At 40.8% G+C, this 15709-nt stretch overlaps 1 protein-coding gene across 1 annotated transcript in view; it reads right to left on the bottom strand.

The window, feature by feature from the left end:
• Positions 1 to 15709, bottom strand: part of RFTN1 (raftlin, lipid raft linker 1) — a 175570-nt gene that overhangs the window by 100729 nt on the left and 59132 nt on the right. Inside the window, exon 3 of the mRNA XM_059664045.1 lies at positions 4549 to 4735. Coding sequence (XP_059520028.1) covers positions 4549 to 4735 — 187 coding nt within the window. The remainder of the gene's footprint in view (positions 1 to 4548; positions 4736 to 15709) is intronic.

The raw sequence follows: 15709 nt of genomic DNA on the forward strand, positions 1-15709 counted from the left end.
TCATATTTTGATTTGTCTTCTTCCTCCCTGCTGTCCCTTTCCAGCTAAACATTAAATCCAGTATTTCCTCTTATGACATATCTCACATCTGTCTTCCTTGGCTTTTTACTACAACCTACTCTAATTACTGATCATCTCTCACCATAACTATCGCCATGTTTTCTCAACTTGCATTTCTTCCCCTCTTAAGCGTTTGAAAACTCAGCACCTCTAATGATTGCTCCTCCAAAACAAAACAAAACAAAAATATTGCACTGGTTTCCCAGTGCCTTCAGGATAGAGTTCAAACTCCTCAGCTCAGAGGACTCCTGGATCCAGGCCCCATGCTTCTCCCCATTTCCCTCCAGACCTCGTGCTCCGGTCGCCCCATATCATCCATGGCCAACTTTCCCAGGCTCCTGGCTCCCCTAGGCCAGCGTCCTGAGGGACAGTGTTTCACCACTTGTGCTCTGTTCAAATCTACCCATCCCTCCAGACCAGAGCAGATGGAACTGAGGTGCCTCCTCCCTCCTTGAGCAAATTCCAAATGAGAGGTGAAAATGGAGACCCACATAATTTGCATATAGACTTTACATTCCCCGAGTAGATAAGTTTCTTGAGAGCTGGGAGCTCTTTAGAATCATCTTTGCCTAGTGAAGCCACATCACACATGTTTATCTTAGAAAAATCTAACTGAACGGGAGGAACATTTACCACTTAAAACGGTGCCAGTTATTCTACTCAGCCAGCAGATGTGTCCCAGAATGGATGTGAGATAGGAGGCGTGGAGATGATGTCTCCTCAGACTCAGTTCCCACACACACACCTCCCTGGGTGCAAGCATCTCAGCCCCCTAGGTGTGATTCTAAGGAACACGCTCTACAAACCCCAACCAACTTACTTCCCTCAGGGCTCACTGATGGACACACCAATCTGGGCTAGTCCTGAAGGAAAACATGTATTGGTCAGGTAGAGAGATGCTACGGTATTACATTTCATGAGCAATTAAGGAGATTTTCAAGGGCAGCTTCGATTGTATGCATTTTCCTGCCTCCCAACAGGGCTTCACCCTCTCCATTAGCTGCAGTTCCGCTGTGTGTCCCACCCCCTGACCCCAGGCCAAAATGTCGACGGAGCTGACAAATGTCCTGGTCCTCTGTACCATATAAGGTATTATTCCAGGGGACCTGGACTCAAGTGACTTCAACCCATTCGTGATGAAAAACACATCACTGACACCTTGTACTAGCTCGATGTGTGAACAATGACAACTCAACAGCTGAAACATTAGTCGGCACAAAGCATTTTTGTACTTATGTCTACAACCATCAATGACCTAGAATTAAACCCACACTCATGAAACATCAGCAGTGACATTTTAATAACCGACTTCTCTTAGCCATCATGTTTTGAGATCTTTGGCAACTTATTCTAAGGAAAACTGCCCGGAAAAAAAAAAAAATGAAGGACAACTCAACTGTATTTAGAATTCAGAGCAAATGCAATAATATTGTCTGTTAAAAATCACTCTGTGTCCCAAAGAAAGAGTAGAGAGAAGGAGTACAAACTCTCTACTTATTCTAAGTGTCTCATTTGGCTATTCATTCTTGAAATCAGTTTTCAAAGTAACTGACTTTAAATTCAACACACTTAGGATTAAGAACAATTTATAACTAGATGTGTGATTTGGCCTGCCATCCTAAAATGAAATGGCATTTATAAGAATTTCCAAAAGAAAGGATCAGACAATTTTTCATAGATTTAAGTGAAATTTGTCAAAATGATAGGGGGCTCAGGGAAATGTTACTGTACCAAGCTTTGGGAATGACTCATTAATAATCCAGTTAGACTGTCAATGATGCTCTCAAATTAACCAAACTCCACTAGAAAACATTTCATTATAAGACAAATAAAATCCTCCCACCGCATGGGCATTATTCCTACGTTTGCCCGAAAGAAACCAGGTCCAAATGAAAAGCTACTTCGTCCAGAGACATTTCCTTAGATTCCTTTCCAGCAGGAGGTGACTCCTCCTTTTCCCAGACTCCCATGGTATGATGCCTTATTTTCTCAGTTAAACTGTAGATACCTGGAAAGCAGGCTCCATACGCAGGTGAACCTTGAACCTGTGCCCACCAGAGTCCCATGACGTAAAGCTCCTAGCATGTCCCTTACAAAGAATACAAGCTCAGTAAGTGTGAATGAATGAATGTAAGCTTGCATGGTTTTGTTCTTTTTCCTGGTCTTGCTGTAGACCCTAAAACCTAGTTATTTGCCAAAAACTTTACGTTCTCCTTTCAAACACATGGAAGTTGATATCTAAGTTTCGAGTAGTCATCCCATGGTGATTCTCGCTAATGAACTTGATCTGGACTGACAGTAATCTAGAAAGTTTATCTACACCTCTTTCAATGCGGTCTACTTACAGCACATTAACTAGGCATTTACTTCCTCTTGGAGAGTGAAATCATTTCATTTAACAGCATCTACAGCTGTCAGAACTTTGGCAGACTTCGTGAAAAATATCATCTTAACTGTCTGCATTAAAAATTAATCACATAAGATTTATTTTGTTTTGTTTCTACTAAACTCCCTGAAGAAAAGGTTCTGTTGTGGGACTTTTTGATTGTTTAATTTTAATAGTGTGGGGTATTTTTTCTCATGATGCAAAAACATGGTTATTGGTAGGGGAGGCCAGGGGATTGTCAAGGGCGGGGGGAAAAAAAAAGGAGACATATGTAATACTCTTTGTAATACTTTAAGCAAAAAAAAAAAAAAAGAAAGAAAGAAAGAAAAAAAAACATGGTTATTGCATTTGTGAGGAGAGAAAGTGCCTGTACTTTAAAATTATACTGTATTATGAAATGCTTGCTTTTCCACTCTTCCCACAAAACACTGACAGGGAATGGAAGTGGGCAAATTCTCTCGGTCATTTTGCCGTAAGAATGGTAAATTGCCATTTTCATTACCGTACTTGGACAATTACTAAGCTTTTGCAATTTCTTTAAAACAAAAACAAAGCGGGGGGCAGTTTCAAAGAAGACCCAGCACAAAGTTGTACAAGGAATTTCTTGTGTCTAGAATGTTCATTATAGTCATCCTGGTGGGTAGCTAGACACTCTGGACTAGAGTGAACTCAAACCCACAGAGAACGCATCTTCTCTTTTTTGAAACCCCCCCTGCACACCAGTGTTTCATTCTTCTTAATAGCTTGACCCATTTTCCTCTTCTAGAAAGTAAGCTCATTAGGTACCTTGACAAATACCTCAACGTCTGGGTCTCAGCTTCCTCACCTTTAAAATGGAAATAAAAATAGTATCTAACTTCATAGGCTGATTATGAGGACGAAATGACACTCAAAAAGCCTGGCACACAGCAGATGCTCAATAAGTGTCATCATGCATGTCTCTTGAGGAACCTGAAACCACTATGGCTCCCAGAACCATTTCCTCTTGTGATTGACCTAGATATTGATCCACAGCCAATCAACATAAAGAAACAAATATGCCAGAAAGGCAGATGTTAAAAACAAGTTTCACTCTACAAATACCATGGTAATTCTGGACATCAGCAAAGGCATATGTCATCCTTCACTTAAAATTCTAATGCACATTGGCTCAGGCTAAGAACCCTCCTGATCAGCTGTGAAGAAATGAACTCTGCTTGGCAGCAAAGAGGAGCCCATCTTAGTCACACAGCCTCCCGCTCTGGCTGACCTCCTGAGCTCACCAGCCCAATGTTTGTCCACCTGGCAAACCAACTTGTGAAAAGAGAGAAAAAAGAAGTAGTTACTCTGCACTCTCCCTCCTTTCAAACTATGGTCCATGTTGTCATTCCATGACAGATGGCCAAAGGACAGATCCATTTCCCTCTGCCAGACTTTATTTCAATTGTTGTGTTTTTTTTTTTTTTTACAAAAGCAGCAAAAACATACTGTTTTCTCTGTCCCATCTTGTTTTAAAAAAATATATTTAAAATTAATATTTATTGTTCCTTTTGAGAAACCCATCTCCATCTCTCTTTTTCTAATTAGATCCAATAAAAATATAAGAGGAAGCATTCAACAGGTCCAGCCATCCTGAGAAACATCCTCAAAGCCTTGAAAACCAAAATCAAAGCCAAATCAATTACAGCAATAGATTCAGGTGGGTTTTGTTTTTCCTCCTAAGGGATTGACAGAATTTATGGTGGGCTCAAAATGGTCAAGTATGTCTAGAGTTTGGGGAAGACCATTAAGTTTGTATGTAGCCTAAAACAATGAGGGTGTTTTCCTAGCCATGCTTTTCAAATTATAGCATTATACTTTAACTGGCTGTACTTTAACTGTTCTGGAAGTACTCCTCTTCGCAGGAGACGCTTTTTTCTAGCTGAGTTTAATCCAATAAATTAAAGGAGGGAAAAGGTGTAAAATGGAACCCTCTACGTAAGCAGTCAGGCATGGACAGTCACAGGACACTAGGAAATTTTCTCTGGTTGTCAATGTTTTGCCTTACCTGTCAGAGGGCAGAGGCCCCGTCAACACACCTTAGCCACCTCATGATGCTCCCCATCCAACCTTGGAGGCCTTACCTGTCGGTTTTCTTGATCAGGATGGCCCTGAAGATGTGCTCCAGGGGTGTCTTCTCCTGCTTGTGGGTTGGTTGCACGAAAGGATGCAGGGCCACCAGCAAGAAGCCCTGCTGGTACAGCTCCAGGAGCTGGGCGGGCAGGTCTCGCAGGGAGGCCAGCCTCACTGCTGAGGACCGCGGGAGCTCGGCTGGGAGTGGAGAGAGGAAAGGCTCATCAGAGACCCACCAAAAGCCCCTGCCCGGCCCCATCCAAGTCCCTCTCCCTTTGCCCTTTCCTGGGGCCGGTAGGTCACCTCTTGTTAAAAAATGAGTTTTTTCGTGTCTTAACTACTATCTTCAAAGAGGACTTAAGACCCAGCAGACTATTTTCCAGCTCATCCAGAAACACTGGTAATTGGATGTTTTAAATCTAAAGCCAATTTTTGTCAGAGATTACCTTGAAAACGTCATTTCCACACTCTCAAAAAATAAAAAAGAAAGAGCAGAAGGAGAAGGAGGAGGAGGAGGTGGAGGTGACAGCTGCGTGCAAATATGAAATTGCCAGGTGGCCAACAGCAGCATAAACAATTCAAAAGATAAACTGGAAGAAAATTTCTGTGATATTTAAGACAAAGAGATGATTTCCTTGATGTGCAAAGAAACCACTCCCCCCTCAAAAAAAAAAAAAAAGAAAAATGGGCAAAGTATATGAATAGGCAATTGCTTAAAAAAAATAAAAAGCCAATCACTATTTGCAGACACCCAAATTAACTAAACATTAGAACTATGCATGTCAAAACAAATATTTTCACTTATTAAAATTTAGATTAAAAAAATTTTAAGGACAGACAAGATTCAAAATTCAAAAGGTACAAGCATATATGCAGTGAAAACTACATCCCAGCCTCTCAGGATTTTTCCCTACAGGCAAGCAATATTATCCATTTTTTAAAATTTTTTAAATTTCCTTATTGATTAAGGTATTACATACGTATTATCCATTTTTTATATACACCTTAACGATCGCCGAATTCATACAAGTAAATATGTCTATATATCGCCCTCCCTTTTTACCCAAATGGTAGTATAACATGAATGCACCTCGCTTTTAATCATTTTTTAATCAGTTATCAGTACACTTTTCTTAGAATCCACTCAACAGTAGTAGAGAGAGTTCTTCCTCATTCTTTTTAAAGGTGCACAGGGTACCATAGTGTGATGGACCAGAGATTACTCAAACTGTTGTTTTTATAAGTAATGCTGCAATGAAAAATATAGCTCATAAAGTACATATAAAAAGTAAATTCCTAGGTGTGGAATTGCTGAGCTAAAGATAAATGCATTGTAATATTTTCAGCTATTGCCAGATTTCCTCCACAGGGTAGTACAGACTTACCTCTCATCAGTGTTATACAATCACTGGCTAATCTCATAGTGAGGTGTTCATTTTTATTCCTCTTATTATGCAATTTGTATTTTTTAATCAAACATTTCATGATTAAATACTATCTTTCTTGCCTTTTCTGTGAACAGTTCATATCTTTACCCAATCTTCTATTAAGTTATAGCCCTCCCCTTTTTTTTTTCTAGTGGTTTGTAGAAACTCTTTATATATTAGGAAATACAGTCCTCAGTTGTGATACCCGTTACAAATATCTTTCCCCAATTTGTTGTCTTTAACTTTGCATCTAAGCTGGGGTTTTGTCATGAAGAAGTTTTCTTATGAAGTTGAATTTATCAACCTTGTCTTCAACCACTTCTGAGTTTTATGTTACAGCAGAGAGATCTGGAATTATAAAATAATTCTCCTGTGATATCTTATAGTACATACTTCACATTCTTGCATGTACATTTTTGATCCATTTGGAATGTATGCTGTATGAATTAAACATTCCCCCCGCAAGGTTTACACATTTTTCCTCATTGATGTAAGATGCCACCTTTATCATATATTATATTCCTGAATATATTTAAGTTTATGACTGTGATTCATTAACCCATTTTAATAATTTTCATTTCATATTAGTTTTAATATCTGCTCAGGCTATTTCCTGAATTTTACTATCTTCCTGTTCATTATCTGAATATTCCTATCTATTCTTACGTTTTTTTTTTTTTCAATAGGTCTTAAAACCAGCTAATCAAATTCTCCCTCAAAAAAAATCTTGTTGTTATTTTTACTGGATCAAGTTCAAATTATAGCTTAGCTAAAGGAGAATGGATCTTTTCATCAGGCTACAAGTACCCATCCAAGAACATGGCATAATTTTTGTTTATTCAAGGCTTTTTTGGGGGGTCCCTTATGTGCACATTAAAGCTTTCTTCACCTAGATATTGAACAATTATCAAGTTTATTCTTACTTATTTTATATCGTATTGCTATTGGAATAATACAATGGTTTTCTTTTTACTTGTATGACATCCAGGTGGGCAAGAACATTGGGGAAACAGGTATGCCCATCACTGTTGATAGGAGTTAAACCTTCTGGAGGGCAATGCCTTCAAACCTAAAAGTGCACACACCCTTTGTCCAACAACCCCACTACTCGGAATTACAAACTATGGCTGGACTCATAACATGTTTCCAAAGACACATATATTGACAAAGATCTTCACTACTGGGTTGTTCACACAGCAAAAGCCTGGAACCAAAGAGTTCTTTATTTTTTAAAAAATATATATTTTATTGATTTTTTTACAGAGAGGAAGGGAGAGGCATAGAGAGTCAGAAACATCGATGAGAGAGAAACATCAATCAGCTGCCTCCTGCACACCTCCCACCGGGGATGCTCCCGCAACCAAGGCACATGCCCTTGACTGGAATCGAACCCGGGACCCCTCAGTCGGCAGGCCGGAGCTCTATCCACTGAGCCAGACTGGATAGGGCGAAAGAGTTCTTTATTGGAGGGAGAGGTAAATACTGGGACATCCCAATGATGAATCCTAATCTGTTATTTGCCGATGGAAACAAGTCCAAGATACACTACTAACTTAGGAGGCAAAATATCTGACAATATTGCCATATGATATTCCTGTATAAAAACATTAGGAAGGACATGAATACATTTTTTTCTGAAAAAGAAACCACACCAAAACAAAACAAAACAAAACATCAATATTAGAGAGAGGGAGTGGAATAGAGAGAGGAGGATGGAAAGGTGGCTTTTACATTATTTTGTACTTTTAATTCTATTATCATCAACAGGGATCATTTGGGAGGAGGGTTTATGAGACATTTTAATCTTCTCCTTTATAGGTGAAAAACAGTATTATTTAAACGTTTTTAAATGTACTTTTAAAATAATGTCATTTTAAAACACACACTTAAAAACAAAATCTAGAGGTACTTAGGAATGCTACTTACCATTAGATACTCTAGCTCTCATTTCCATACATCATGCAAGAAATTTACGGGAAAATAAAATCTATAGCAATGATTCACCCTCATGCATCCTGGAGAGACCTCCATCAATAACAGTGACAAAGATAAGACTGGCCAGGAAAGCAGAAAAGTCTGCACTCTTTCCCCTGAAGGCTACCTTCTGCCTGTGCTGCTGGATAAAAACCTAAAAGGAAGTCTAGGCGAGAATGCCGAGCCGCTCCCTAATTCCCACGCACAGAAACCCATCAGGAAAAAGGGGCCCCTGTGCCTTAGAAATGGAGACCCATTTCTAAGGCCCCGCTCCAGACCTACTACATCAGGATCTGAGCGAGCTTCGCCTTCACAAGCCTCCAAGAGACTCTGGTGCTGAGAATTATTCCCCAGAGGTTCCACTTCGGCCCTCCTCCAACCATTCTCCTCTCCATGAGCAAGGAACCCAAGGACCTACGGGCATGCGTCCACCTATGTATCTCATGCCCCCACTTCACACAGCCACGACCCCGGAATTCCATGCCCTGAGAGCCCTGGTGCCATTTGGGGGCCTGTGCAGGCTTCTTCCCTGGTCTATGGCGAGGGTGGACACTGTTCCCTATCTGTGCACCCCCAGGCCCAAGGTGGAACAGAGGCTAGGATGAGGTAAGTGAGGAGACGCTTGATATAGGTGCATAATTGAGGGGCACCAAAAACTCAGTAGCCACGATAAATAAATATTCAATGCAATATGTTAAAAAGTGAAAAGGAATGCAAAGAGTCTGTAATGAACAAAATATCAAATATTGTAATAAAGATGGGATCAATATTAATGATTTTTCCTTTTCTCTCAAGCTCCAGTATCGCTCAGAACGGCACTGTTACTGATCTCGTCTATTAAAAAACATTGCCTCACTCGCCTCACCCCAGTGCTGGCCTGGGTCCAGCATCTCCTCTGCAGCCTTGTCCCAGGCCCTGCAAATGACAGGAGTGCGTCTGTACGTAGGTTGTGCTCAGGGAACCAGGGCCAGCTTGCCTCAGCTCTCAAGAGATTACAAAGCAACTCAACTGAAAGGGCATAACTCTGTGTGACATAGATGTTATGTTTCATTTGAAAAACCAAATGAACTTTTGGCAGGCGTGTAAACTTTTCAGGAGGGAAATTTCATGACAGCCACCAAACCTAAAAATACCATGCAGCACTAAGATCCCCTCTTCTTTGACAAAACTGTATAGAAAGAGCATCTGCAAGTCATCAGTCTGAGACCTCAAACTCAGCCAGTCTCTCCAGCTCAGTATTTTGTAAATGCTCCACATTCTTACTGCTATCATAAAATTAAGCTTTACTCGTTTCCTCTTATGCATCACACTGTAATAAGAAAAATTAACCATAGTTGGTGTGTTGACAAAACTTGGGATTTTAGTATCAGCTACATTCCTCACTAGCATTAACCCTGGGCATGAGGAACACTCAGTTTCCTCGTATAAAATGGACATCATAACATCAGCCTGCCTTCCATCACAGAGCAGTTATGAAAATCAAATGGGATGATGAGTATGTAATCGATAAAACTCCAAACTATCACACTCAGTGGTGGGAAGTGGACTGGGGAGCCAGCCGGGGGTGGGGGTGGGGGCTGGTCAGCTGTAGATGGAGATGACAATATGGTACTGAGCCATTACTCCTTCCCTCACTCACACCCACCCCCTGACCCTGTACACTCCAAATCAGGGCACTAAAAATACTAATCAATCAACCATTTTATACTTAAATGCTTCCTAAGTAAAATAATACCTTTTAAATTTTAACCTTAAAATAAATTCAAGGCACTAAATTGCTCTTACTGTCCCCAGATGTGTGGGGAGCTGTCCAGGGGAGTTCCAGGGAAGAGATGCCTGTGGGGTGGGGAGAGAAGTGTCTCTGGGCTCCCATCTTCCTGACAGGGAGCTCCAAGGAAAGAGCTGTGAGTTATCTGAAGTTATGTAGGCTTCCTGGGCTTTTACTGGTACCCCACTCCAGGACTGAACCACATAAGCTACCTCATCGTAAGTTAGAATCTCTAATTTTAATTCTCCATGTTCTGACAGGGAACACTGATGAGATCATCTTGGCAGTGTTACTCCCCAGTCTGAGGAGATGTCACTGTTAGGGTCCAACATGGACTTGAAGCTCAATCTGTCATGTTCCACAGTCTTTATTCACAGTGATCAGTCTGCAAGCCCAGGGTCTGGGCTGGATGCCCCTGGATTACCACTCGGGGAGCCCTGTCTTCATTCCATACAGGGACTTTGTCACTGCTGTGCAAAATTCCGTTCTCCAGCTGGCTTCTCCCACCAGCCAGGGCAGGGCCTCATCTCATCTCATGACCCGGGAGAGAGTCTGTGCAGATCTCAAAGCTAGGAACTGGGGCTCCCAGGGACCAGGTGGATAAAGAACAATGAACATCAAAGCCCCATCTCCCCCCGGGGGGGGGGGGGGCGGCATCTTGTCCTTCTAGCCTGTTTTGCCAATGGACACATGGGCTCAGTGGTGCCGGAACTTCTCATTCTTACCTCCAGGAAGTAAAAAATCTTGATCCTCATAGACACTCTCCTAATCTTTAAATTTGCCAAGTAATTTCCATCTTATTTTCAACCCTATGTGGTCCAAAGCCAAGACCCAGTAGGTTTTAGAGTCTGGATGGGGCATTTGACAATGTGGAGGGATGGAGGAACCACACCCTTCTGTTCCCTGATCTTAACACAGCTAAGATGCAGTGTGAACATCAGTCAAGTATTCAAGAGCTTGCGATCCATGCATTCCCCTATCATCACAACCTACATCAAAGTCTTCAAGGACACATCTGTAGGTGTTTGACACCGGCCTCTCTTTCCTAATTCTACCCTTTCCTATACAGATGTAGAGATGAATAAAGAATTTAGACCCACATAATTATATTTTGAATCCCTTGGAACTCTTTAATTTTCCATTACTCAATTAGCAAGTTTTTTAAAAAAATCAAAATATATAGGGTATGCTTGAAAGGCATTTTGGGTGGCATTAGTCCAAAGATTTTTTTGAAATAAGTCTATTTTTCTTCTAGAAAATAACTTTATATAAGTAAACCATTATTCCAGGAGGGAGAAAAGAAAAAAGGAATGAAAATAGGAGTAAAAAACCAAAACACATTTCTTAACACTCCTGGGATAAAGAGGATTTTGCTTTTGCTATGACAATGGTTTGTTTAGCAAAAACATTCCACAGCCCCATTTATCCCCTGGAAATGAAGCCCTTCAGACATCTGCAGAAGAGCCAAAGCGAGATGTCTTTGCTACTTCAAACTTTATTAGTGGGAAAGGACCAGCTTCCAACACAAGAAAGAAACACTGCGTACAGCAACAGCACACGTCACCCACTCACTACAGCAGGCAACAGAGTGCTGAACAACAGCTTCTGTTATTGTGCCCAGCGATCACTTGTGACTTTAGCCTAATTATTCAAAGTCCAACTTTGCTTTTCTAATTACAACTGCTAATGGATCTGTCAATACCAAGGAGCCACCTAGAGAGCAGACAGGATCTCCCTCGGGTAAGTTCCCTCACAGGTGAAGCTGATAATGACATTGTTCAACCAAAAAAAATTTTTTTTTTTTTTCTTGGCTGCTATTTCTGTAACATCAATCTGCCTGGGCTTTGCAGTAGATCCATTTTAGCAAAAACACTAAAATCAATCATTTTTCAATGTGAGGTTTTTCATTGTATCAGTAAGAAAGAGGAATTCAATTTTTTAAAGAATGCCTGGAGTTCTTGTCTTCTGTGTCATTTCTGAATCTCTGGAATAAAATGTTCATTTCAGGGCCTTTCAAATTCAGATTTATGTCATCTTTTTATTAAATAAATTCACATTTCTGAAACTTATAAAGGATACACATATCCAGGCCCAGGAGACCACTCTATTATAATACTATTTATTCTTTTTTATTTTTTAAAATTGGAGTGAAATTCACCTCACACAAAATTAATCATTTCAATGATTTTGTGGCATTTAGTACATTCATAATGTTATGTAACCATCACCTCTACTAGTTCTAAAACATTGTCATCACCCCAAAAGGAAACCCCATACCCATACCCACTAAGCAGTTATCCCCCACTTCCTCTCCCCCAGGCCCTGACAACCACGAATCCCATTTCATAAAATGCAATTCTTAACACTTTAAGTAAATCATGGATAAACTCAAAGGGGAAATCTCAGTAAGACTAAAAGTACTTTGAACTTACATAAACCTTGGATTTTATAGGTCAATCAGGGAGAAACTGACAATACAACAGATGTTTCATCATATGAGTTTTTAAGAAGCAGGCCACCGGGCCACAAATGTTAAGTATCAGACTATCAGACTGCCATGAAATGTGTGTGTGTGTGTGTGTGTGTGTGTGTGTGTGTGTGTGTATGTGTTTGAGAGAGAGAGAGAGAGAAAGGGAAAGGGAGAAGGGGAGGGGGGAGGAGGAGTTAAGTTGTTATTGGTTTGGTTGTCATTTCACTCAATGACACACATACAATATTGTATTGTCAAAAATTCACTGTCTAGGTGTTTGTAAGGAGAGTGCCCGAATAATTCCTACTGACTACACCCCATTGATCAAACCCAAATGATGGCATGATTGCTCATCTTACCAGTCCATTTCATCAGAGAAAACATAGGCTAAGATTCATCAAGAAAACTTTTCAAGAAATATCAGGCATCGTGCGGCTTAAATTTCACAGTGGGTTACTCAAATATTAAAGCAACCAGATAGAGACTGAACCCAGGGTATTAATAAAATATTCCACACACTTAAAAGTACTTTCTCTATGGAAAACACACACAAAATCACCGCGTATTCAGAATTTCTAACCAAAGTCGTCCACACCAAATCCAAGAAGAGCTTAGCATGAGTCGGAAGGGAAGCTAGTTTATCAATATTTTGTGCCATTTTCCTAATTGCACATTATGGCAGGATAGCTAACACTCCTGGTAGTGCATTTTTTATTTTGAGAGTAGTACAATAAACTGACTGCATCAAAGACCAGCCACTAATGAATATGTACAAACAACATGGAAATGAAACTATTTAGAATGTAAATGGAACCTAATATAGATTTCTATGATAAAGTCTCAAGACTCTGTATAAAAGTAGTCAGCACTAAAAATATCTAGCACTTGAAATGTAGCTAGTTCGGACTGGATGTGCACAATATATGCCAGATGTCAATGTCTTAGCATGAAAAAAAGAATGTAAAATATCTAAATAAGTAGTTTATTTTTACATCGATAACACATTCAAAGGACAGTGTTTTGGATATATTAGGATTAATAAAATACATTATTTAAATTAATTTCACCTGTTTAAAATGTGGCTACTAGAAAATTTGAAATTATGTATGTGGCTCATGGTATATTTCCATTAGACAGCATTGCTCTATACCAGCCGTGGGCAAACTACGGCCCGTTTGAAATGAATAAAACTAAAAAAAAAAAAAAAGACCGTACCCTTTTATGTAATGATGTTTACTTTGAATTTATATTAGTTCACACAAACACTCCATCCATACTTTTGTTCCGGCCCTCCGGTCCAGTTTAAGAACCCATTGTGGCCCTCGAGTCAAAAAGTTTGCCCACCCCTGCTCTATACCATTACTTACCAATCTTTTGTTTCATAGCAAATTTTAATTCTGCAATTTAATTATTTCACAATTTTTAATTATGCAAATTATTGATTTACTTTTTCTTTTTCTGTATTTCCCAATAAATAAGTTCCTCAGGCCAGAGGCCATGCTGGGTTGATTCACCAATAAGCGGGCCAATCCAGAGGGCCTGGAGAAGGCTCATAACAATCATGGTTAAAGGAAGAAATTCTCCACCAATATGGCCACGGCCCAGATCATGATGGCACCAGCACATCAAAGAAAACCAGTGCTAACTGCCACCCACAGCTCCTCTGGGGGACAGTTAACCCCAAGGTCCCCACAGAGTCTGGGCCCCAAAGTGGATCAGCCAGGAGAACAAGAGGAAAGAACAGTAACGAGCCCTAGAAAACTATCAGCCAGGGTAAAACTCAGAGGGTACTTGGAAACCTTTCTTTTATAATGGTAGTAAAATATACATGACACAAAAGGGGCCATGTTAACCATTTCTCAGTGCACAATTCAATGGCACCAAGTACATTCTCACTGTGGTGCAACCAGCACGACCATCCAGCTCCAGGAAACCTTTTCTCTTTTTTTAAAAATATGTTTTGATTTTTTACAGAGAGGGAGGGAGAGAGATAGAGAGTTAGAAACATCGATGAGAGAGAAACATCAATCAGCTGCCTCCTGCACATCTCCTACTGGGGATGTGCCCGCAACCCAGGTACATGCCCTTGACCGGAATCGAACCTGGGACCTTTCAGTCCGCAGGCCGACGCTCTATCCACTGAGCCAAACCAGTTTCGGCCAGGAAACCTTTTAACCAACAGTGCCAGCTGCCTGTCCCACTCAACCTCTCACCTCCATTGCCCAAAAAGAAAGGGCACCTCCCCTCCCTTTCATTGCTAAGAGGCATCATAATTCACAAATGTGAAAACCTGACACTGGAAAAAATCCAAGGTTGATAAGTCAACGAAAGTAAAGGAAGAGGTAAAAATTTCACTTTGCAGAGATGGCCAAATGACAGGACAAAGAGTGGGGTGGCATACAAGAAGTGACTGGGAGGCCCTGGCCGGGTAGCTCAGTTGGCTAGAGTGGTGTCCCAATGCACCAAGGTTGGTGGTTCGATCCCTAGTCAAGGCACATATATAAGAACCAACGAATAAACCATAAGTAAGCAGAACAACAAATCAATATTTCTCTCTCTTCCTCCCTCCTTCCTTCCCTTCTTTTCTCTCTCTCTCTCTAAAAATCAATTGTTAAATAAGTGAATGGCAATCTAAAACCCCAAACAGCATAAAACAGAAAAAAAGCCATTTCCCAGAAAAAAGTATGATGCCCCAAGAGCATGAGCACACTTCCGTTTGGCATTTACATAGGACACAAGAGAATATTACTATTTCTTTTTATCCTGAGCGATCATCATCTGTGTCTCAACTCTGTAACAGAGTTTCACACTGGTATATCAATAAGGCCTTTATTTAGGAGAAGGTTTTAAAATTTTAGAATAATAGACAATAATGGCCCGTGGAGATTGTTGGAAGGCGTACAATTCACTACGTGCAAGACGAGTTTCAAGAGCATGGGACAGAATAAATTCCACTCTCTTGGGGCTCAGCACAACTTCTACCCACTGGTTGGTTCAAGGGCACTATCCGAGACACACCAGCCCGTTCCCAACAGTGGCTCCTCCTCTTCCATGCTGCAGCAGAGACACACCGGCCTTCAGTGGCACAGCCACATACTAGTAAACCATGCACAAGCCTTACAAAAAGTTCCACATGTTGTAAACGCATCCAAAGAAATAATATTCCTATGTGTATGACATCACAAACGGTTCAACAGAACTCGGAGGAGAACAGGGCCAGACAGTTCCCATGCTCTAAAAAAAGGCTTCTGCACCTGCATTTCCAGCTTTGCATGAACAATTACTGCGTTCCTGCGCAAACTCCCAAATGGGCGCATGGAAATAGAAAATCATACCGTACAAGTTGAGCAGCTCCGGCGCCACTAACCAATTTGCATGCAAAATTGTCATCAGCACTCTCCGGTTTATTTTTTGCTCATCTAAGAGACTGGGCGGGGGTGGGGGTGGTGGGGGAGAAGCGGGAGGACGTCTATGATGCCTTGGGAGGCCAACTTTAAGAGGCATTTTGGTTCCCACTGTAAGGAAAAGGGCAT

Source organism: Myotis daubentonii, chromosome 14 (genome assembly GCF_963259705.1).
Source record: "Myotis daubentonii chromosome 14, mMyoDau2.1, whole genome shotgun sequence".
In the NCBI taxonomy this organism is placed as follows: domain Eukaryota; kingdom Metazoa; phylum Chordata; class Mammalia; order Chiroptera; family Vespertilionidae; genus Myotis; species Myotis daubentonii.